The 23009-nt window shown below is 48.1% G+C and overlaps 2 protein-coding genes across 13 annotated transcripts; one reads left to right on the plus strand and one right to left on the minus strand.

The window, feature by feature from the left end:
- Positions 1–55: 55 nt before the first annotated feature.
- Positions 56–18761, plus strand: LOC140853238 (uncharacterized). 12 transcript variants are annotated; one of them, XM_073247475.1, is made up of 4 exons: positions 3232–14434; positions 14832–14952; positions 15026–15316; positions 18412–18761. In XM_073247475.1, exon 1 carries the CDS (start codon positions 4868–4870, stop codon positions 6014–6016), a length of 1149 nt encoding a protein of 382 aa, XP_073103576.1. In that variant the 5' UTR covers positions 3232–4867; the 3' UTR covers positions 6017–14434; positions 14832–14952; positions 15026–15316; positions 18412–18761. The 12 variants fall into 12 exon arrangements, 10 of the variants coding, with proteins under 10 accessions (XP_073103576.1, XP_073103580.1, XP_073103579.1 ...); XM_073247479.1 differs by having other exon boundaries at positions 15043–15316; XM_073247478.1 differs by having other exon boundaries at positions 15049–15316.
- Positions 18762–19138: 377 nt separating this feature from the next.
- Positions 19139–20471, minus strand: LOC140853239 (rust resistance kinase Lr10-like). The gene has a single exon (XM_073247481.1). The coding sequence runs from the start codon at positions 20307–20309 to the stop codon at positions 19341–19343; it is 969 nt and encodes a 322-aa protein (XP_073103582.1). The 5' UTR covers positions 20310–20471; the 3' UTR covers positions 19139–19340.
- Positions 20472–23009: the final 2538 nt, after the last annotated feature.

Here is a 23009-nt window from a genome sequence, read left to right on the forward strand (position 1 = left end):
TAGTTTTTGAGGTGCCCAACAATATCCAAAAATAGTAGTTAGAATGTTATTAATGGAGGGCCTTAACTGTACTTGGTTGTTCATGAACCCTAGCACCCGCAACCCCTGAGTAACCCACATCCCAAACCCCTTTCCTCAAAACCCTCGCGACTTCACCGTGTTCTTCTCCTCCGCCGCCACCGCTGCCGCACCGGTTCAACCAGCCGCTGTGTGGGCTCGGATCCGTCTCGCCGACAGCCGGGACATCCCCCACATCCACCGTCTTATCCACCAGATGGTGGAGTTCGAGAAGCTGACCCACCTCTTCTCCGCCATCAAGCCCTCCCTCTCCTCCACCCTCTTCCCCTCTCCCCAACCTCCAGCCGTCCTGTCCTTCACCGTGCTCATCCTCGAGCGCTCCCCGAATCTCTTCTCCAAAGGCGATGAAGAGCACAAGGACGCGGCGAACCCCTCTCTCTTCTGCCCGATTGTTCGGCGGGTGGAGCTGAAGTGCTGGAGGACCCGAAGGCGGTGGAGTTTGCGTCGCCGCGCGGCGGAGGGGCGGTGGTGGTGGGGTTCGTGCTGTGCTTCCCGAACTACTCAACCTTCCTGGCGAAGCTGGGGAGGTACGTGGATGATGTATTTGTGAGGGCGGCTTGGCGGTGAAGGGAGCTTGGTCGAATGCTGCTGTCGGCGGTGGCGGCGCAGGCTGCGAAGATGGGGATGGGGAGGGTTGACTGGTGCGTGCTCGATTGGAACGTGAATGCGATTAGCTTCCATGAGGAGATGGGGGCGGAGGTGCTGCCACAGCGGCGGATCTGCCGGCTTCCTGGAGAGGCCCTTCAGCGTTATGGGGCGGAGGGTGCTGGCCGGAGTTAGAGCGAGTTAAGTTCCTAATTTTCTATCTTTTTTTTTTCCGCTCCTTCCTTCTGAATATTGATTTTTTTTTTTTTTTTAAGAAAAGGAGCAGAGTAATGATGGATTTGCCGTTCCTTTCTATTTTAGTTTTCTGGGGTTCCTTCCCTCCTCTTCTGATGATTAGAAAATGCCTTTTTGTTCCTAGGATTGGGTGGGTGTCTCGGATTGCCGTCATTTCCTTGGGATGTGTTTTCATAGACATTCCTGTTCTATGGGTGCTTTCATGCACATCCCAAGTCCTGTGATTGCATGTATGCATTTGTTTTTGTTGCTTCAAGAAAATTTGCTGGATTACATTTTGTTTCCTGAAAGTAGTTGAGCGACGAAGAGGAACTCATAGTGTGAAAGTAGTTGCGCGACTAAGAGGATCTCATGGTGTGGATGCGTACTGCTGTTCTGCCTACCTTCAGGATACGGTATGGTATAATTGAAGTGGTTATAGATGCTGATGAGATCATGATAGTACATCTTGTTAACAAGTACAATACTTACAGCTTTGGGGGGAAGAAAAAGATTGTTCTTACAACATCCAATTGGCTGGGAGGCAAAAATGGTTTCCTTGAGATGGCCTATATTGCCACTGGCACCTCCTTCATTCTGATCTCAGTCTTGTTTGCTTTGACTCATGTGAAATACCAGAAGTAAATTTCTACACTGGCATGATACCATTCCTTTTAACATAATGACGTGTCTTGAAAGATTGTGTACTTTCACAATGTTGATAACAGCTGCATATCAGGATAATCTCTTCATTCCTATCTGTTGGGCATAAAATACCCTCGGCCGAAGTTCTTGGCAGGGTCGACCCTCGCGAGGCTCCGTCCACGACTTCTGCCGCAAGACAGACTTCGTCCGGACTCCTACGGGAGCCGGACTCCGCCGACAACTTCAACCGCAAGTAGACTCCGTCCGGACTCCTACGGGAGCCGGGCTCCGTCCTCAACATCAACTGCTGGTAAGCCCTGTCCGGACTCCTATGGGAGCCGGACTTCGCCTTTGACTTTAATTGCAGGAAGACTCCGTCCGGACTCCTACGGGAGCCGGGCTTCGCCCTCGACCCCAACGACTGTAGACAGACTTCGTCCGGACTCCTACGGGAGTCGGACTCCGCCAACAACTTCAACCGCAAGTAGACTTCGCCCGGACTCCTACGGAAGCCGGGTTCCATCCTCAACATCAATTGCTGGTAAGCCCTGTCCGGACTCCTACGGAAGCCGGACTTCGCCTTTGACTTTAATTGCAAGAAGACTCCGCCCGGACTCCTACGGGAGCCGGGCTTCGCCCTCGACTCCAACGGCTGCAGACAGACTTCGTCCGGACTCCTACGGAAGCCGGACTCCGCCAACAACTTCAACCGCAAGTAGACTCCGCCCGGACTCCTACGGGAGCCGGGCTCCGTCCTCAACATCAACTGCTGGTAAGCCCTGTCCGGACTCCTATGGGAGTCGGACTTCGCCTTTGACTTTAATTGCAGGAAGACTCCGCTCGGACTCCTACGGGTGTCGGGCTTCACCCTCGACTCCAACGGCTGCAGACAGACTTCGTCCGGACTCCTACGGGAGTCGGACTCCGCCAACAACTTCAACCGCAAGTAGACTCCGCCCGGACTCCTACGGGAGCCGGGTTCCGTCCTCAACATCAACTGCTGGTAAGCCCTGTCCGGACTCCTACGGGAGTCGGACTTCGCCTTTGACTTTAATTGCAGGAAAACTCCGCCCGGACTCCTACGGGAGCCGGGCTTCGCCCTCGACTCCAACGACTGCAGACAGACTTCGTCCGGACTCCTACGGGAGCCGGACTCCGCCAACAACTTCAACCGCAAGTAGACTCCGCCCGGACTCCTGCTGGAGCCGGGCTTCGTCCTCAACATCAACTGCTGGTTAGCCCTGTCCGGACTCCTACGGGAGCCGGACTTCGCCTTTGACTTTAATTGCAGGGGACTCCGCCCGGACTCCTACCGGAGCCAGGCTCCACTCGCGACTTCAACTCCGAGAGGGCTCCGCCCGGACTCCCACGGGAGTCGGACTCCGCCCACGACTCCAACCTCAAGGGGGACTCCGCTCGGACTCCCACGGGAGCCGGGCTTCGTTGCCAACTTCGACTGTCGGTAAGATCCGTACGGACTCCTACGGGAGCCGGACTTCGCACCTGACTTTAATTGCAGGGGACTCCGCCCGGACTCCTACGGGAGCCGGGCTCCGCCCGCAACTTCAACTCCGAGAGGACTCCGCTAGGACTCCCACGGGAGCCGGACTCCGCCCACGACTCCAACCTCAAGGGGGACTCCGCCCGGACTCCCACGGGAGCCGGGCTCCGTCGCCAACTTTGACTGCCGGTAAGATCCGTCCGGACTCCTACGGGAGCCGGACTTCGCACCTGACTTTAATTGCAGGGGACTCCGTCCAGACTCCTACGCGAGCTGGGCTCCGCCCGCGACTTCAACTCCGCGAGGGCTCCGCCCGGACTCCCACGGGAGTCAGACTCCGCCCACGACTCCAACCTCAAGGGGGATTCCGCCCGGACTCCCACGGGAGCCGGGCTCCATCGCCAACTTCGACTGTCGGTAAGATCCGTCCGGACTCCTACGGGAGCCGGACTCCGCACTTGACTTTAATTGCAGGGGACTCCGCCCGGACTCCTACGGGAGCCGGGCTCCGCCCGCGACTTCAACTCCGAGAGGACTCCCACGGGAGTCGGGCTCCGCCCACGACTCCAACCGCAAGGAGGACTCCGCCCGGACTCCTACGGGAGCCGGACTCCGTCATCAGCTCCGACCGCTGTCGAACTTCAGCCGACGGATCTGCACTCCCAGGCAGGCCACAATAACGGCCACGATCCTGCTCCACTTCCTGCGGCGGATTCCGCGCAGCTCCACTCCCTGACAGGCCGCAGTAACGGTCACAGCACTGCTCCACTTCCTACGACGGATCCCGCGCAGCTTCACTACTCCCTGGCAGGCCACAATAACGGCCACGATCCTGCTCCACTTCTTGCGACAGATACCGCGTGATTCTCCCATCCGCTGGCAAGTCGCTACAACAGACGCCGCTCCACTCCCCGCGGCAGACTCCACGTGGCACGCCCCAGTGATAGCCACGGGTCTACTCCACTACTCTTCGCAGCAAACTCCGTCTGACCTTGGGCAGCCCTCTGCCAGACGGTTACAGATGTCGCTATCAGGCTACTGCCCCCTCCGCCTATAAAAGGGGGCCCCAGATACGTTATTCAATAAGCTCTCATTTTTTACCTCAAAACTCTGCTAAATTCTCCGTTCGAGCACTCCATTCTTGTTGAGGCAGAGAACTGACTTGAGCGTCGGAGGGTCTTGCCGGAGCAACCCCACCGGTTTAGACTTCCTTTGCAGGTCCCGGCGGCGACCGCGACTCCCTCGACTCCAGCTTTTCCGGCGCAAGCGGATTTTTGCACCAACAGGATTGGCGCTAGAGGAAGGGGCTGTGTCTTCGCAGTACCCTTGTTCTTAAAGGAGCGCTCAACGAAGCCGCCTCCGATCGTCTCCTCCGGCACCCACTCCTTGTTTTCCCCATGGGATCCTTACTTGATGCCTCCCCGCAAGGCGTCCACGCGACGGTCCACGGCCTCCGCGGCCAGATCTCAGGCTCCGGCCTCCCCTCCTGTTTCTCAACCTCTTCCGACGGCGGCGGTCGGCGCGGAGCAGTTTGACCTGCTGGCGCAGTAGGTCAAAGGCCTCACAGAAGCTGTGCAGGCTATACAGCAACAGCAGTCACAGGCATCAGTACGCCTGGAAAGGGTGTCTCCGGAACACCAGAATCAGGCGGCGGGGCGGGCCACCTGGGCCAGCCGCCCCGTCCTTCCTGGGAAAGCAAACCCGAGGGTGGAGAGCCCTCAATCGGACCACGGCTCCACCCCTGGAAGATCCCTGCCCCCATTCTGCCAGAAGACCCTCGAGACTCGAAGTCGGGAGGATTTCCTGGACCGGAGGCTCCAAGAGATGAACCGGTGGATCGAAGAACTCCGCCATGCTCCCCTCGCTTATGGTGAGGATATTTGTACTGACTCTCCCTTCTCTCAAATGATCATGCAGGAACCGATCCCGCCAAACTTCAAGCTCTCCCAGTTCGAAAGCTACGACGGGACTTCGGACCCGATTGATCATCTGGAGGCCTTCCGGACGATGATGCTGCTTCACGGCGCTCCCGACGCCATTCTATGTCGAGCCTTCCCATCCACCTTGAAGGGAGCGGCGAGGAATTGGTACTCGGCTTTGAAATCGGGTACCATCTTTTTCTTCGATCAAATGAGCCACCAATTTGTGGCCCATTTTGTCAGCAGCCGGCACCCCCGGAAGGGTTCGGAGTCCCTCATCAATATTAAGCAGAGGGAAGGGGAGTCCATTCGGGCCTACATCAACCGTTTCAACGTCGCGGCGCTGGAGGTCCGGAACTTGGACCAATCAGTCGCAATGGCCGCCCTGAAGGGTGGCCTTCAGAAGAATGACCTTTTGTTCTCCCTGGAGAAGTACCCCAGGGATTTTGCTGATTTGCTGGCTCGAGCTGAAGGATACGTCCGAGCGGAAGAAGCCTTCAAAATGAAGGATGAACAAACAGCGAGGGAGCGGCAGGCGGGAGACTCGAGTAAGCCCGCAATCGAAAAAAGGCCAAGAGAAGCCCGGCCGCGTTCTCGATCCTCTCTTGGGCACAAGCGTGCCCATACTCCACCCCGGGTGCGCAGGCAGAGAAGTCCGGATCGCGGGGTTCGGCGGGGTTCCCCACCGGGGAGATTCCGCAACTACGCCCCCCTCAACGCCTCGAAGACCCAGGTACTGATGGAGGTCAGGGAGCAGCTCCCTAGGCCAGAGAGGATGCGCACACACCCCGGGAAGCGCAACCCCAACAAGTTCTGTCTCTACCACCGCGACCACGGCCACGACACGGAGGAATGCATCCAGCTCCGAGACGAGATCGAGGAGCTCATCCCGCGAGGTCGACTCGATAGGTTCATCGACACCAGCCTAAGGGTAGAGAAGATCGGCCAAGGGCCCTGCCGCAACCTGAACCGCCAAGGAGGGAGGAGCAGCCCAGAGATCGGCCTCCAATTGGGACCATCGACTCCATCACTGGAGGGCCTCAAGGAGGAGTAGACCTTCTACGACCATGGAACTCGAAAAACCGGTAAAGGTATCGCTTACGACTTTGCCCTGAATATAAATTCTTTTCGACTTTGCATGTTCCTCCCATTTGGCATGGATTTGTTACGACTAGGGATAACCCCTTCAAACAATTAAAATAAGGTTATGTTAGGAACGGGAGGAGAACCTCATCCTAACATAACTAAAATAAAAGTCTGATTATTTGGAGATCGGATTGGGGGAGAGGCCTTACAACGCCCTAATGCGCCCCCACAGCCATGTCAGGAATAGGAGGAGAACCTCGTCCTGACATGAGCAAAGTCAAAGGCCCGGTTCTTTTAGACCGGATGGGGGGAGAGGCCCTACAACGCCCTAACGTGCCCCCACAGCCTTGTTAGGGACAGGAGGAGAACCTCGTCCTAACATGAGCAAAGTCGAAGGCTCGGTTCTCTTTAGACCGGATGGGGGGAGAGGCCCTGCAACGCCCATATGTGCCCCCACAGCCCTGTTAGGGACAGGAGGACCTCGCCCTAACTTGAGCAAAGTCGAAGGCCCGGTTCTCTTTAGACCGGATGGGGGGAGAGGCCCTGCAACGCCCATATGTGCCCCCACAGCCTTGTTAGGGACAGGAGGAGGACCTCGCCCTAACTTGAGCAAAGTCGAAGGCCCGGTTCTTTAGACCGGATGGGGGGAGAGACCTTGCAACGCCCATATGTGCCCCCACAGCCTTGTTAGGGACAGGAGGAGGACCTCGCCCTAACTTGAGCAAAGTCGAAGGCCCGGTTCTCTAGACCGGATGGGGGGAGAGACCCAGCAACGCCCATATGTACGTCTACAGCCGCGTTAGAGACAAGAGGAGGACCTCGCCCTAACCGAAGCTGAAACCTGTTACGACAGAAATAGGGAAAGAACCTCATCCCGGCATCAATTAAAGTCCGATCATTTAAGACTAGAAGAGAAAAAGGGGGGACCTTCCCCAGCGGCCCCTTCGCAATAAGACTCCGTCCGGACTCCTACGGGAGCCAGACTTCGCCCCCGACGCCAGTTGCAGGTGGACTCCGCCCGGATTCCTACGGGAGCTGGGCTTCACCCCCGACTTCGACTAATGGTAAACTCCGTCCGGACTCCTACGGGAGCCGGACTTCGCCCCGACTTTGATTACAGGTGAACTTCGCCCGGACTCCTACGGGAGCCAGGCCTCGTCTCCGGCTCCGACAGCAAGCGGACTCCACCCGGACTCCTACGGGAGCCGGGCTCCGTCACCAACTCCGACCATTGGTAAGCTCCGTCCGGACTCCTATGGGAGCCGGACTTCGCCCCGACTTTGATTGCAGGTGAACTTCGCCCGGACTCCTACGGGAGCCGGGCCTCGTCCCCGACTCCGACTGCAGACAAACTCCGCCCGGACTTCTACGGGAGTCAGGCCTCGTCTCCGGCTTCGACAGCAAGCGGACTCCGCCCGGACTCCTACGGGAGCCGGGCTCCGTCACCAACTCCGACCGCTAAAAGACTCCGCCCGGACTCCTACGGGAGCCGGGCTCCGTCCGCGACTCCAATCGCAGGGAGGATTCCGTTCGGACTCCTACGGGAGTCGGACTTCGTCACCAACTTCAACTGCTGGCGATCTTCGCCCAGACTCCCACGGGAGCCGAACTTCGCCCCGACTTCGTTTACGGGAGCCAAACTCCCGTAGCCTCGCTGAGAGGGGAGAAAGATTCCAAGCGAAAAAAAAAAAGAAAGGCGATGGACCACATCAACGACGATTGGAAAACAAACAGCGCCCGAGGTACGGAGAACCCTGTCGGGGCAAGGATTGGGGCCCTCATCAGGAATCCCAGCTTTCAAGAAAGCTTTCTACGCAAATCAGAGGTAGGACAACTTCCTCGGGGTGACAGGAGCTCAGACCTCCGAGCTCAAGCCCTGAGGGGGGACAGCAAGCCCGAATGGCCCCCAGGCGAGTCCGCGGCCGCTGGCGGAAAGGATGGATCGATATGATGGCAACCGAGTATCTCCGAGCGACGCAAAAACCGAAAAGGAGCTCGGCAAACGGCAATTCAACACAAATAAAAGAGCCTCCGGCTACCTAAGGATGACATAAAAAAAAAAAAAAGGAGAAGAAGAGAGGAAAAGAAGAAAAAGAGAAACAAGAAGATGAGAGAGGGAAGGAAGTTCGGCGGAAAGTAATTCACGAGGTAACAAAATCTCCCTCTCATTCTTCAACTAACAAGATGTACGTTACAAGACCCGGAGGGCCAGAAAAGAATACATTATTACAAGGCTCGAAATACGGCTTGGAAAGAATTACCCCGGAGGCCGCTTCAAGCTGCAAACTTCTCTTCCCGTTCCTGTCCTTTCCGGCCGCGTTTTCCAGTGCGTATAGCAGACCTATCGGCTCTTGCCCCGTCTTGTTTCGCTCCACCTCCGAGATCCCAACCTCGGGGGGAAAAGGATGGAATAGATTCCAGGGGGCAATCAGGGCGACGGCAGCGACGACGAAGACCTGTTTCAAGAAGAATCGGAGTCACCCCGGGGGCAGCGGCGGCGCCAGAGATATGCGCCATCACCAAATGCTCCGTGACAACCGCCGTCCGGAGTATTCCGGCAAGGTCGGCATGCGCTACTTCCACCGTCCCCGCAACAAGTTTTACTGCCCCACCGTCGACGCCGACAGCTTCTGGTCCCTCGGCCCCAACGACATCAAGGATCCCGCCACAGCTTGTGACGACAGTTCTGCCCTCCTGATCGGTGTCACCCCGTCTTGCTACTCCGAAATTCTCAGGCAGAACGCCTTTATCGGTGGTTCCCGTTATTAAACCCCTGTTGTTGAAGGAATTCTTCCCCAAGCCCCTTTGAAGCGACAGGGACCTGCAGCAGCCGCTCGATGACTGGAGAACTCGCAGACTGCTGTTCTCCTCCTTGCCTTCCTCCAAGTCCTTGGCATCCTCTCGAGAATGGCCTCTGAGGTGGAGGACCTGGCGGGGAAACCCCTTAGAGAGGAATCGGGGGGCTGAGGATGGCAGAGAGACGGCAGTGACCGGCGCTTGGAGTCGGCAGGAGCACCAAGGGGGTGGCTGAGTAGCTAGGCTCTCAGAAGAAAGAAAGGTGCCGTCTTTTAGGCGGAGTAAGGCTCCGAAGGAGGGGTAGGGAGTTTAAATAGGCAGCGGATCTTAGCGCAATTATGGTGGCGGGTGTCCCTAGACCAGCCAGTGCTTACCACGTGTCCCGCGTGTCCCACTCGCCGCTATCGAGGATTGACTGTTCGCAAATTTTCATGGCGCGACGCTTGGGGTCACATCTCAGCGGGAGTTCCGAAAAGACTCTTCGGGTCGCCATAATCGGAAAAAGGACTCTGGCGTGCGCGCATTAAATGCCGACATATCCAAGGACGGTTGTGCCCGGACGTCAGGGGAAGAACTTCGGCCGCGACAACTTCTCTGTACTTTCTTCATTCGAAATTCGAACTCGGAAGTAGGGGGACTGGTGTTGGGCATAAAATACCCTCGGTCGAAGTTCTTGGCAGGGTCGACCCTCGCGAGGCTCCGTCCACGACTTCTGCCGCAAGACAGACTTCGTCCGGACTCCTACGGGAGTCGGACTCCGTCGACAACTTCAACCGCAAGTAGACTCCGTCCGGACTCCTACGGGAGCCGGGCTCCGTCCTCAACATCAACTGCTGGAAAGCCCTGTCCGGACTCCTATGGGAGCCGGACTTCGCCTTTGACTTTAATTGCAGGAAGACTCCGCCCGGACTCCTACGAGAGCCGGGCTTCGCCCTCGACCCCAACGGCTGCAGACAGACTTCGTCCGGACTCCTACAGGAGCCGGACTCCGCCAACAACTTCAACCGCAAGTAGACTCCGCCCGGACTCCTACGGGAGCCGGGTTCCGTCCTCAACATCAACTGCTGGTAAGCCCTGTCCGGACTCCTACGGGAGCCGGACTTCGCCTTTGACTTTAATTGTAGGAAGACTCCGTCCGGACTCCTACGGGAGCCGGGCTTCGCCCTCGACTCCAACGGCTGTAGACAGACTTCGTCCGGACTCCTACGGGAGCCGGACTCCGCCAACAACTTCAATCGCAAGTAGACTCTGCCCGGACTCCTACGGGAGCCGGGCTCCGTCCTCAACATCAACTGCTGGTAAGCCCTGTCCGGACTCCTATGGGAGCCGGACTTCGCCTTTGACTTTAATTGCAGGAAGACTCCGCCCGGACTCCTACGGGAGCCGGGCTTCGCCCTCGACTCCAATGGCTGCAGACAGACTTCGTCCGGACTCCTACGGGAGTCGGACTTCGCCAACAACTTCAACCGCAAGTAGACTCCGTCCGGACTCCTACGGGAGCCGGGTTCCATCCTCAACATCAACTGCTGGTAAGCCCTGTCCGGACTCCTACGGGAGCCGGACTTCGCCTTTGACTTTAATTGCAGGAAGACTCCGCCCGGACTCCTACGGGAGCCGGGCTTCGCCCTCGACTCCAACGGCTGCAGACAGACTTCGTCCGGACTCCTACGGGAGTCGGACTCCGCCAACAACTTCAACTGCAAGTAGACTCCGTTCGGACTCCTACGGGAGCCGGGCTCCGTCCTCAACATCAACTGCTGATAAGCCCTGTCCGGACTCCTACGGGAGTCGGACTTCGCCTTTGACTTTAATTGCAGAGGACTCCGCCCGGACTCCTACGGGAGCCGGGCTCCGCCCGCGACTTCAACTCCGAGAAGGCTCTGCCCGGACTCCCACGGGAGCCGGACTCCGCCCACGACTCTAACCTCAAGGGGGACTCCGCCCGGACTCCCACGGGAGACGGACTCCGTCGCCAACTTCGACTGCCGGTAAGATCCGTCCGGACTCCTACGGGAGCCGGACTTCGCACCTGACTTTAATTGCAGGGGACTCCGCCCGGACTCCTACGGGAGCCGGGCTCCGCCCGCGACTTCAACTCCGAGAGGACTCCGCCCGGACTCCCACGGGAGCCGGACTTCGCCCATGACTCCAACCTCAATGGGGACTCCGCCCGGACTCCCACGGGAGCCGGGCTCCGTCGCCAACTTCGACTGCCGGTAAGATCCGTCCGGACTCCTACGGGAGCCGGACTTCGCACCTGACTTTAATTGCAGGGGACTCCGCCCGGACTCCTACGGGAGCCGAGCTCCGCCCGCGACTTCAACTCCGCGAGGGCTCCGCCCGGACTCCGCCCACGAGTCCAACCTCATGGGGGACTCCGCCCGGACTCCCACTGGAGCCGGGCTCCATCGCCAACTTCGACTGCCGGTAAGATCCGTCCGGACTCCTACGGGAGTCGGACTTTGCACTTGACTTTAATTGCAGGGGACTCCGCCCGGACTCCTACGAGAGCCGGGCTCCGCCCGCGACTTCAACTCCGAGAGGACTCCGCCCGGACTCCCACGGGAGCTGGGCTCCGCCCACGACTCCAACCGCAAGGACTCCGCCCAGACTCCTACGGGAGCCGGACTCCGTCATCAGCTCCGACCGCTGTCGAACTTCAGCCGACGGATCTGCACTCCCAGGCAGGCCACAATAACGGCCACGATCCTGCTCCACTTCCTGCGGCGGATTCCGCGCAGCTCCATCACTCCCTGACATGCCGCAGTAACGGTCACAGCACTGCTCCACTTCCTACGACGGATCCCGCGCAGCTCCACTACTCCCTGGCAGGCCACAATAATGGCCACGATCCTGCTCCACTTCTTGCGACGGATACCGCGCGATTCTCCCATCCGCTGGCAAGTCGCTACAACAGACGCCGCTCCACTCTCCGCGGCAGACTCCACGTGGTACGCCCCAGTGATAGCCACGGGTCTACTCCACTACTCTTCGCAGCAAACTCCGCCTGACCCTGGGCAGCCCTCTGCCAGACGGTTACAGATGTCGCTATCAGGCTACTGCCTCCTCCGCCTATAAAAGGGGGCCCCAGATACGTTATTCAATAAGCTCTCATTTTTTACCTCAAAACTCTGCTAAATTCTCCGTTCGAGCACTCCATTCTTGTTGAGGTAGAGAACTGACTTGAGCGTCGGAGGGTCTTGCCGGAGCAACCCCACCTCCGGTTTAGACTTCCTTTGCAGGTCCCGGTGGCGACCACGACTCCTTCGACTCCAGCTTTTCCGGCGCAAGTGGATTTTTGCACCAACACTATCCATTGTTTTTCCTTGTAATTTCTGTATCTCTGTTGTAATATGTTATGCTTGAAGCATTCGGTTTATCATGTCATTAACAAGCTGGCTTTGCAGCAGTGACTTTCTAACTAATGCAATTATGCTGTATAGCAATACATTAAGTCATAGTCTCCCCTTAAGGTTTAAGTATATGTTATCCTTTCTTATGGTTTCTGTTTGCAAGCCCCTTGGTGATCCAACTTATTTGTCTTGGAACAAGAAAAGCAACGCCAGCTAATGTGAGGATTCTGGACCAATAATTTCAACCCTCATTCATATTTTTCTTCAATGGACAAGTTTTATGATTGAAATCTAGGTTCCAGAACATGTTATTTTCTTTGGCTACTCAGGTCTCAAACAATTCGATTTACTGTGCCACTAGGGTGGCTCACTGTCAGAATCCATTCAGTTTCATGTGGCTGATTGTTGGCTGGTGATCATCCAGATCAGCTGCATATGGTGTCATTGATGCTTAGCATCCCAATTACGGACACTATCCCAATCAAAGTCATTGAGGAGAGTTTGCTAAAAGCTTTTCTCGACAAAGCTTGTAGTTTTAAATAGGACAGACAGATATCAAGTGTAGAAGCTTTTGTTTTCTTGTTCTTTGATGTGTATGTTGGGGGGTCGATAGTGGATGATGAGCGACACCAAATTATCCAGAGAAGAATGCTGTCTCTGTTATAACTGAAATTAGCTTACGGTAATTTCTGTAAACACATTAATTAAAAATGATCACATATTTAAAATTACTTAGGTGCTCAGAAAAGTAGTGTTTTAAATTTGACTATGTAATTTATAATTTAACAAAGTTCTATTTTTAAGTTAGCAAGAAAATGAAGGTAGTATTTTATTATTATTATTATTTTTAATGTTGAGGATACTTATGAACTGTTGGTACCAATCAAAATGTTATCTGGGTATCTCTATGATGAGGCATAAACATTCTTGACTTAAAAAGAAAGATGAGCCATGCTGTGGCCTCATTGGTGGCCTGTTCACTGAAGTGGACGATTTTTTGAAGGATGTCTAATTATGTTGTTTCCTTTTCCTTTTGACTCTCCTTTCAGTAACATAATTGCAGTAAATCTAAAAAGTTATGATTTTCTTGACCATTCGAATGTTTAGGTGAGTCATAAATTTTTGCAACAGCAGCTTAAATTGTTTCATTTGATTTCTTCTCAAGTACATGTTATTCTCTCTATCCTGAACTAGATATGCAATGAGGGACGCTGAGATGCTTTGGCTGAAATATTGAAAATCCTCACCATGGTCTATGAAGCACATAAGTTGCCTTTGGCTCAGATATGGGTTCTTTGCAGACATCATAGGATTCTTGCACATGGTGCTGGTTCAAAAAAGAATTGCTCCAGCTTTGATGGTACTTGCATGGGACAAGTCTGCATGTCAACAACTGATGTGGCATTTCATGTCATTGATGCTTACATGTGGGGATTCAGGGAGACGTGTGTGGAACATCATCTTCAAAAGGGACAAGGTGTCGCAGGCAGGGCATTCGCATCATGGAGGCCATGTTTCTTTAAAGATATTACTCAGTTCTTCAAAATTGAGTATCCTCTAGCCCATTATGCTCAAATGTTTGGATTGGCCTGCTGTTTTGCTCTATGCTTACAGACTACTCAGACTGGACATGATGATTATGTATTCGAGTTCTTCCTGTCTCTTGACTGCAAGAATGTTGGTGAACAACTGGCATTGTTGCAGTCAATGACAACCATGATGGAAAAATGTTTTTGTAGCCTAAAAGTTATCACTGATGTAGAACTACAAGAAGGATCATCTCTTGAAGTTATTGACATGCTTGAAATTGAGAGTCAAAAATCGATCGGAACCTAAACCAATCTGTATTTGAAGCTGTGAGAATGGTCTTCATACTTTCCCTGAATGCAATCCTGTTGAGGGCCTTAATGGGATGCAGAAAGAGAAAAATGCAATTCCTGAGTTGTCAGAACAACATTTCCTGACAGATGCTAATGATAAAAGGAATACAAAGATTGTTGTTGATTCAAGTGGTACTGGAACTCCTTATTCTTCCTTGGTCAATAAAAATAATAGGCCACTTGAAAGCAGACAAGGTAAAGCTGAGAAAACAATCAGTCTCAAGGTTCTCCAACAGTATTTTGCTGGGAGCCTGAAAGATCCTGCAAAAGCCTTGGAGGGAAGCTTAAGCGTGCAACTGATGCCTGAAGTCTTTTTTATAAGCTCTTACTTAGCAGTATTTATGGATTTTAAATAATGTCAGTAATGCAATGTGCCTTTATGAAATAATCGTCATTATTTTTTTCCTCCTCTGTTGTCTCAGTGTAATTCGTGATGTACAATTGGCCTCTGCTTGTTTATCTTCTTGCTAGTATAACGGGAAGTCCTGGGATGTTGACTCAACCACTAGATTCAACTGTTTTCAAATTTTTAATTTTCTTAACATACAATAGCGAGTCTTTATAGAACCTCAATGCTCATCAACCATTTATGTAGGGTCATATACTTTGCATGTGCATAATGCTAGTTTTCTGAAAATTCTACCTTTGTTTGTTGCACTTGCAATCTCAAAACAGAGAATCATGTATTTTTCATTTTATATATGTTATGGTGGAGCATCATGTATCTGAAACTAGTTATTTTATGTTTTCACAGTTTGTATTACAACCATGAAACATATCTATAGGCGCCATGGAATCTCCAGATGGCCATCTTGCAAGGTCAATAAGGTCAACCGCTCTCTTTCCAAATGGATCTTCTCTTTTGTAAGTTGCAGGTAACTCATGGATCTTTCTACATATCCGGTATCTTCACTCCAATTTATCTGCTTCACAAGTTGGCTTCTTTAGTATTTCTCTTCTATAAGTTGTAGAAGCAACATCTATACTTGGAGGTCCTTCTGCATCCTACTCCTGCACAATCAGACAGCTTTTCATTCCAATTTAATTGGACATAGGAGCAATTTGAGCAGATGCTCAACAAATAGATGGAGGAACCCGTGTTGGTAGGGACAATCGAGATAAAGGCACGAGTTGTAGCTTAGATGATGGTTCTGATTTCTTACTTATTTGAAGCTTGAACACATTCAAAGGGCATGGAGGTACCATCTTCAGGCCAATTTTCACCTTCTCCTCATGATGGTAATGATCTCTAGTTGCTGATTCACTACATATTTAATATTTTGGATTTAACGTTTATATATGTAATGCACTTTTATAAGTATGTGAAGAATTTTTATTTATGGTATTAAATATATTTTAATGTAATTAACGATAAACTTTAGATCGTGAATATATGTAATTGATTGAATATTAATGGGTGTATCTCAACATTTTGTTTTGTTAAATTTGATATTCAATTAAGATTTATAAATTTTTGATGGATTTTTGATAGATTTCTTATCTGTAAATTTAGTGATGGATTATTTGTTAGTGAATGGAGAAAAATTCAAATACAATAGTGATAGATTTTTGATAGATATTCTATCAAAAATTTTTCTTACAAAAAATCTATTGGTTTGAGTATCAAGTCATAAAAATTTTTTTGATGGATAGTTTGTCAAAAAAATTTCTGACGAATTATCTATCAAAAAATTCATCATAATTATATTTCTTGACAGAAAAATAATATGCATTGGAGAATGTGGAAAGTATATTTCTAATTGATTATCTGTCATAAATTTGTCAAAAAATTTTTTAATGGATACGATCTATCATAAAAAAATTACTGACATGATTTTTCTGACGGATGAGAATTCATCAGAAAATCTGTGAGAAACACATTTTTTGATTGATTTTATAGATTTTTCTGATGGAATTGTTCATCCATGAAGCTTTTATTTCTAATAGTGTCTCTCCCTCCCCCCTCGTTCTCTTTTCTTCTCTCTCCTTTCTTCTCTACCTCCCTCTTCCTGTTTTTTCAATGTTGGTCGGCCAATTCGGTTAATTGGTTGGATGCTGACTTATTCCCCCATGCTTTATTTCTCTATCTTCACCGGCCCATTTTAGTGGTGAGCTTGGGCATTTTTGGGTTGGTAGTCGAGCTTCTTTCCCCTATCCTCTCCTTCTATCTCTTCACTGGTTCTTTTAGACGATTGGTGAGGCCATTTTCGACTGGGAGCTGATTTTTTCTTCTCTCTCTCCCTATCCCTTGCTCCATCTCCCTCTCTCTTTGCCGTTGGAAACCCATGCCCCCCCACCCCTCGGTCGAGCCCCTCATCCTCTCTTTCCTGTCGGACTTTTCATGGGTTATCACTGGCCTTCCTCAGTGGTGGGTCAATCACTAGAATTTGCACTTGGTTTCTCTTCTCTCCCTTCTTTTCTTGGTGCCAGATTTCTCCCCTTCGATTTGGTTGGTCGGCCCCCCTTTCCTCCACCGTTCTCTCTTCTCTGCTTCTTTCCTTTGGCTCTAAGTATCTCTATCTTCCTCGATTGGGAACTAAATCTTTCCCCCTCTCTCTCTCCTTTATCTTCTTTCCTTCCTTTAAGGTAGTGCAAAGGCCCTCTCTGTTTCTTTTCTTTCCAAGCATTGGGATCAGGATGTTTGCTAGCCCTTCTCAGTAGTGGGCTTGCCACTGGAAGCCCCTCTTCCTTCCCTCTCTCTCAACTTCTCATCTTCCGGATGCCGGATGCTGGTTGCCTTCTCTATGCTTCTCTCCCTTTTTCCAATGCTAAAGGTGTTGTGGCCGGCACCCATTCTTCCCCAATTGTCAGATTTCTACTTCTTTTTTAGTGCCGTGCTTAGACGAGCCATGAAAATCCTTCTCATTTCTCTCTCCTCTCTTCTCTCTTTTGCGTTGGTTAAACCCCCTCGGTAGTTAACCCTCCCCCCTATTCGAAAGTTTCTCTACCTTCTCTTTCAGAGCTTTGGTGCTATCAGCAATCCTCTACTCTCTAGGTTGGCAGTTAGATCCATCTATTAAACAATTGTTAGACCCCCTTTTCTAGGCTGCAGAATGGGTTTAGATCTTCCTCTCCTCTCTTGAGACAAGTTGAATCGATGATTTCTTCTAATGGTTAGCAATGTTCCACCTCTATTGGTAGAATGAAGGAGGTCTCTCATTTTTTAAATTCAAATTTCAAAATTTAAAAATTAATATTTTATGTATATAGAAAATTTTGAATTTTAAATATTGATGGGATGTTTGTGGGAATTTGAAATTTAAATTTCAGTGGTGATGGGTTGACGGGGGGCTTCTTCTTTTCTTAGGGATCCTTTTGTACTTTTTTTTTCTTAATAAATTTGGATTCGTTTCTTTCTTTTTTTTTTAATAAATTTGGATTGGTTTTTCTTTTCTTTTCATCAAAACAAATATGGCATCATATAAAAAAATAAAAAAAAAAAGGAGAGCATGCCATCCCAGATCTTGTTAAGGCAAGAGTTGCTTGGACTACACAGGTACAAATTTCCCAAAAATTTGACCTAAAGATAAAGAGAACAAATGGTCAAAAGCCTAAACAAAACAAATGTGCCTTGCCAGATTATTTAGTAAACTGCCATCCATTTATATAGAACTTCAATCTTTTTTTTTTTCTGATGAAATATAGAGCTTCAATCTTGATGATATACAATAACACAAAGTGACATCCAGTTCGACCTTCTCGTTGGGCTACTGCAAATGGCTCATGGGACAGCATTTGGGACCGGACCTGGATGTTGATCTGGATGAGGGGAAGGAGTGAGACCTGTTTGTCTTAAAATAGCAGCTCTCTTGTCGAAAACATCTGCCTTCTCCGAGAGGAAATTAGAAGAAATTATTAGTATGTGGTGCTGAAAGGTATCAACAGAGGGTTCCCTAAGACTACAGGCTGATGCATTAAAGATTGTGGCACTCCTGTATCTTATCTACTCTAATTTTTCATTTTACATCCTCAGGCAAAAATTCCAATAACATGGTCCTGCCTAAGAAACCAGCAGAGTAATGCCAGCAGAAAAATATAACAACAAATTAGCATGCAAATTATAGTGTGATTCACAGGACTCTAGATTGCCAGGAACATGACTGGATAATGTGCAATCAAATCTAGAAACATCTTTATTTTTCTAGTTCGCTACTTTGCTTCTTTTCTTTGTTCCTTTTTCTTTTTCCCTTTTTTTTTTGGGAAGAGAATGAAATCGAAAAGGAAACAATGTTTGGAAGAAAAAGTACATTTGTAAAGAATTTTGAAGTAATTAAAATATCTCATGACAAGAAAGGCTACAGCATGTGCTAATCTCTTTCCTTCATTTGAACTAGGAATTAAATCATCCGAATCTGGGATCTAAAGGGCGAGATTAGGATGTAGCGATGGAACAATCCATGACCTCGATCGGGATTGATGTGCATAGAAGCAGATGGGGTTGCTTCAACTTGGGCGACACGGAGGCTAGCTCATACCAGGCCTCAATGCCAGAGGCACCTTGGTGCTTGAACTTTTGCATTGAAAATGGTCAATAATCTGCTGAATTTACATGGCTGGTTGAATTCTTTTTTTTTTCTTTGATGAGCATAAAAGATAATCTATACTTCATAATACTTAGCAATTGATGTTTTAAACAGACTATAGAGGCAGAGAAATTTAGATAAAATACTTTTAAGATTATTTAGATCAAAATATTTTGCGGAAAGTTTCTATTACTTGCTTCCTAAAAACATGCTTTACAGAAAGCAAAGAAAATATTCTGGCAAAAAATATTCAAATTTTCTAGTGAATTTTATTTTATATGAATTTATTTAACATGATTTTTTTGGCAGGTTCATGTTTGAATTTGGCCCAAATCTTGTTGAGTCACCAGAATGCCTATGAACTCATTTTCTTGCAAAGGGGTTTCGGACTTTGAGTCTGACAAAGTTGGCAAATAGATTCCTGGCACTAGTTATAATTTTGGTGCATCCGTCACTAAATTTGAAACTTTTTATTACCCTCTATCGTTTTAAGGTTTTCTACTAGCAACGGTTCATCTCAAGGGACAATCAATTTTTTTATTGAATTATTTCAAGACATTATTTACAAAAATCACTTACAGGAAGTCATTGTAGCTAAGTAGAAGATAGATAGTCTTGACACAGTGTAGGAGTAAGATATGAAAAGTATAAATATAACATTATACAGTATTGATAGGGTGGAACATTTATAGTATTCTGTGGTATGTCAACTGAGTCTGCTTTTGAAATCTGCATTTTGTTTACACGCCATTCTTTTGGCCAGTGGAGGTGACGAAAGGTGTGGGAGGTATCTCCAAGCTCTCTAAATTTTCCATCAGCATGTGAATCACTTTTGTCATGGAGGGCCGATCCATTGGATTCCACTGTATGCACCACAATGCTATTATAGCAAGCTTTTTGGCGATATCTTCTTCAACTCCATTCCTCTGCATCACCAATCCTAGATCATGACCTTGTACTATCTGGCCATATACCCACTCTGGAAAATATATCTCACTTGTTTTCTCGATTTCAGGATCAACATTCTTTCTCCCACCCACCATTTCCGGCACCAACATTCCAAAACTATAGACATCTGATTTATAAGACACTGTTCCAAAATTTCTACAATAGATCTCGGGTGCAATGTAGCCCATTGTTCCCCTCGCAGCAGTCATCGCGATAATACTCTGGTCTCTTGAGCATAACTTTGCAAGGCCAAAATCTGAAATCTTTGGATTAAAGTTATGGTCCAATAAAATATCGTGAGGTTTGATGTCAAAATGTAGGATGCGGTGACTGCATCCCTGATGCAAATACTCGATACCCTGAGCAATCCCAATAGCGATCTCTTGCAGCTTTTTCATGTCCAATGGTTGATGATCTGTTTTGTTTCTTTTATCAAAAATATACTTCTCTAGTGACTCATTTGGCATAAATTCATAAATAAGTGCACGCCATGTTCCTTCTGAACAAAATCCCAAAAGACGAACCACATTTGCATGGTGGATTCTTCCAACTGTGGCTACTTCATTGATGAAGTCTTCTCCCTCCCCTTTAGATTTTATCAGCGTCTTAACTGCCACTGGAATTCCATTTGGTAGCTCTCCTTTATACACGGTTCCAAATCCACCGTAGCCTAATTTATGCTTAAAATGCTTTGTCATCTTTTTAACATCAGCAAAAGAGTATCGCGTGGGTTTTGTGGCCCCGTAGGTTGCAAGAAACATTTCTACCTTTAGGGCTTGTTCTTTTGTGGATAAATATCATGGAAAAGTTGGTCAACTTTCCTATTGATCAACTTACCCATGTTCTCACAGATTTCAAGATGGGTAAATTATTTTCCATGGGTGGCATTTACCCATGAAATAGGAGGAAAATTTTATCCATCCAGGGGATGGCTAAATGATTTTTCCATCAATCGGTAAAGTGATCTCTTAATTTTATTCATAAAATATCCTTTTTCTCGTTTCCGATGCCTCTATCATTAATGCCTAATAACTCAGACTATTTTTTCCAAAGCTTAGTTCATGTTCTTCTTCTTATTATCTCTTTGATCATTATCATCTTCATGCTTAATAACTTTCTAAAGCTTAGCTTAGTTTGGTACAAAAAAAATTAAGCTTTATAAATAAATCATCAAATTTGACCCAAGAAGCATAAAGGGTATTATGGAAAATATGGATAAAGTTTAGCAACTTATCCGGGAAAGTAATAATGCAAAAGAACATGGGTAACAGATTTCAAAGTCACTTTCCCATGTACAAAAGAACATAAGTAAGTTATTTTTCTGTCTAAATGTTATCTCGGAAATACTTATCCAGAAAAATATAATTTCATGGGTAAATCTTTTACCTACAAAAGAACGGGCCCTTAAACGTACTTCTTTTTCCTTGTCAGATTTTCTAAAGATGTAGACTAGACTGAATGCCACCGACACAAGTACGACAAATGCACCAAGAGATAAGCATGAAGCAAAACAATGCAGTAGTTAGCACAATTTGTCCTGCCACACTCAGTTGCAAGAGGAAAAAATGGTAAAATTATTGTTATATATCATCGAGAAGGCCTCTCATCCTCATATGCGACCAAGTCCGGCTGTAGTTTTTACCAACGCCATGCAGTTCCTCCTAAGAGTCACTCCATCTCGAATACTTAAAAAAGTCACATGGAAATTTTATAGGTGAGGTCTAATGAATAAACTGTTTATACCATGCCCTTCTTTTTACTTTATTTTTTATAAAAAGGGAGGGAGTTATCCCCCTTCCACCCAATTTTATGAAGGAATAAATTTATGATATTGGAAAGAAGAGAAGAGGAGGTAGGAAGGATAAAAGAGAGAGAACAAATTAGGTTGGGGGTGCAAGAGAGAATGCTCTACTGAGAATTTCCTGAGAAAGCCACATCTTGACTGTTTTGTTGGTCATCTATCATTAAATGTTATGTTAGATGACTGGTTCAGTGGAGTGCTTTCCTACGAAAGTCTGTTAAGAGTTTACAGGGACTCACCTATGATGAGGTTGATGTTTGAAGGATCTGCACGACCAGAAAATTAAGATTAACAGATAACATGAATTAGTTGGATGTAAAACAATAGATATGTTTAAATTAGTTAAAACAAGATAGATTATCTCATTAGCATTGGTTGACCTAGTTATAAGATGCATATATATAGGGAAATTATGTGAGCACTATAGAGAATTAGCACGCAATCAGCACAAGTTGGATAAAAGGTCATTCAAGAGTATAACTAAGCCAGCTGATTAAATGAATCCACATGGATATAAATTCCGATAATATAACTTTTGAGAAGTGGGAGGCAGTGAAACTCTGCCCCCCAAATTTTATTAAAAAAGCAATTACCGAGTGTGCCTTGAGGGAACGTAAGAAGTTTCCACAGGAAACAAAGTGTCAAATAAAATAGAAAAGAGGATTATCACAGAAAGGATCGAGGGATGAAAGAACCAATTAAACAGAAATACTAGCCATCAGTTGGAATATAACTAATACCCGCATTTTATGGTTTTACCTATATTTCAAAGAATACTTCCAAATAAGCAAAAGCCAAAATTGTGATGTCTTAGCAGTCAAAATATGATCTGTCTATGAAACTAAAAACTATGATCTAAATTGAAAACAGAAAAGCATCAATTCCATGATAGAACCCAAACTCTGTAGCAGGGCGTTTGTGAAGCTCCCACTTGTGTCACAAGTCTCGGCAATGTTGTAGCCCATCTTGCACATCTCATGCATCATATTTCATTTTGAAGAGAATACAAACGTGAAGAAGGGTCATTCAAGAGTACAACTAATTTAGCTGATTGGATTTACCCATATGGGCAGTTGGAATATGGTTAAAAGAAGAGATGTGAGGTTTATATGCCTATTAAATGTCCCGTGTCCATTTTTAGCCGTATTTTATGGAATTTGTTTCCATTAAACAAGTCTTGTTGATTAATAAAACATGCAAAAGTCAAAATGTGATTCACGAGAGTTCTTCTTTTCTTTTTCTTTGATTTTTTACTTTGAAACAATGTGATCTTTGACGAGAGTTCTTCTTTTCTTTTTCTTTGACGAGAGTTCTTCTTTTCTTTTTCTTTGATTTTTTACTTTTGATTTGAACCCCTAAACCTTAACCAAGATCAAGTTCTTAAGAGAGTGGTGCCGACCAGCTGAGACAAGGTGGGTTGAGTTGTGAAATATTGATGGCCTACTTAGTGTAGTTTTTAGGAGTTGCTAGCATAGACCATGCAATGAAGAGTAGTAAAAATCATCGCATATTCCAGTGTTGTTAAGAGTTATGCCAATGAAGTCATGTTAGTTTTAGGACTGGTTGAGTCCATTGATAATTATTACCGGCATCTAAATAGCAAAGCATGTAAAGACTCAACCCAAGAGATCAGCATATAAAAGGTTTGGCTCGCCATTTG

The sequence above is a fragment of the Elaeis guineensis genome, chromosome 13 (genome assembly GCF_000442705.2).
Source record: "Elaeis guineensis isolate ETL-2024a chromosome 13, EG11, whole genome shotgun sequence".
NCBI lineage: Eukaryota > Viridiplantae > Streptophyta > Magnoliopsida > Arecales > Arecaceae > Elaeis > Elaeis guineensis.

Coding starts and splice junctions, on each gene's coding strand:
- LOC140853238 (XM_073247471.1), top strand. CDS start 4,868: ATGAACCGGTGGATCGAAGAACTCCGCCATGCTCCCCTCGCTTATGGT.
- LOC140853239 (XM_073247481.1), bottom strand. CDS start 20,309: ATGTTTCTTGCAACCTACGGGGCCACAAAACCCACGCGATACTCTTTT.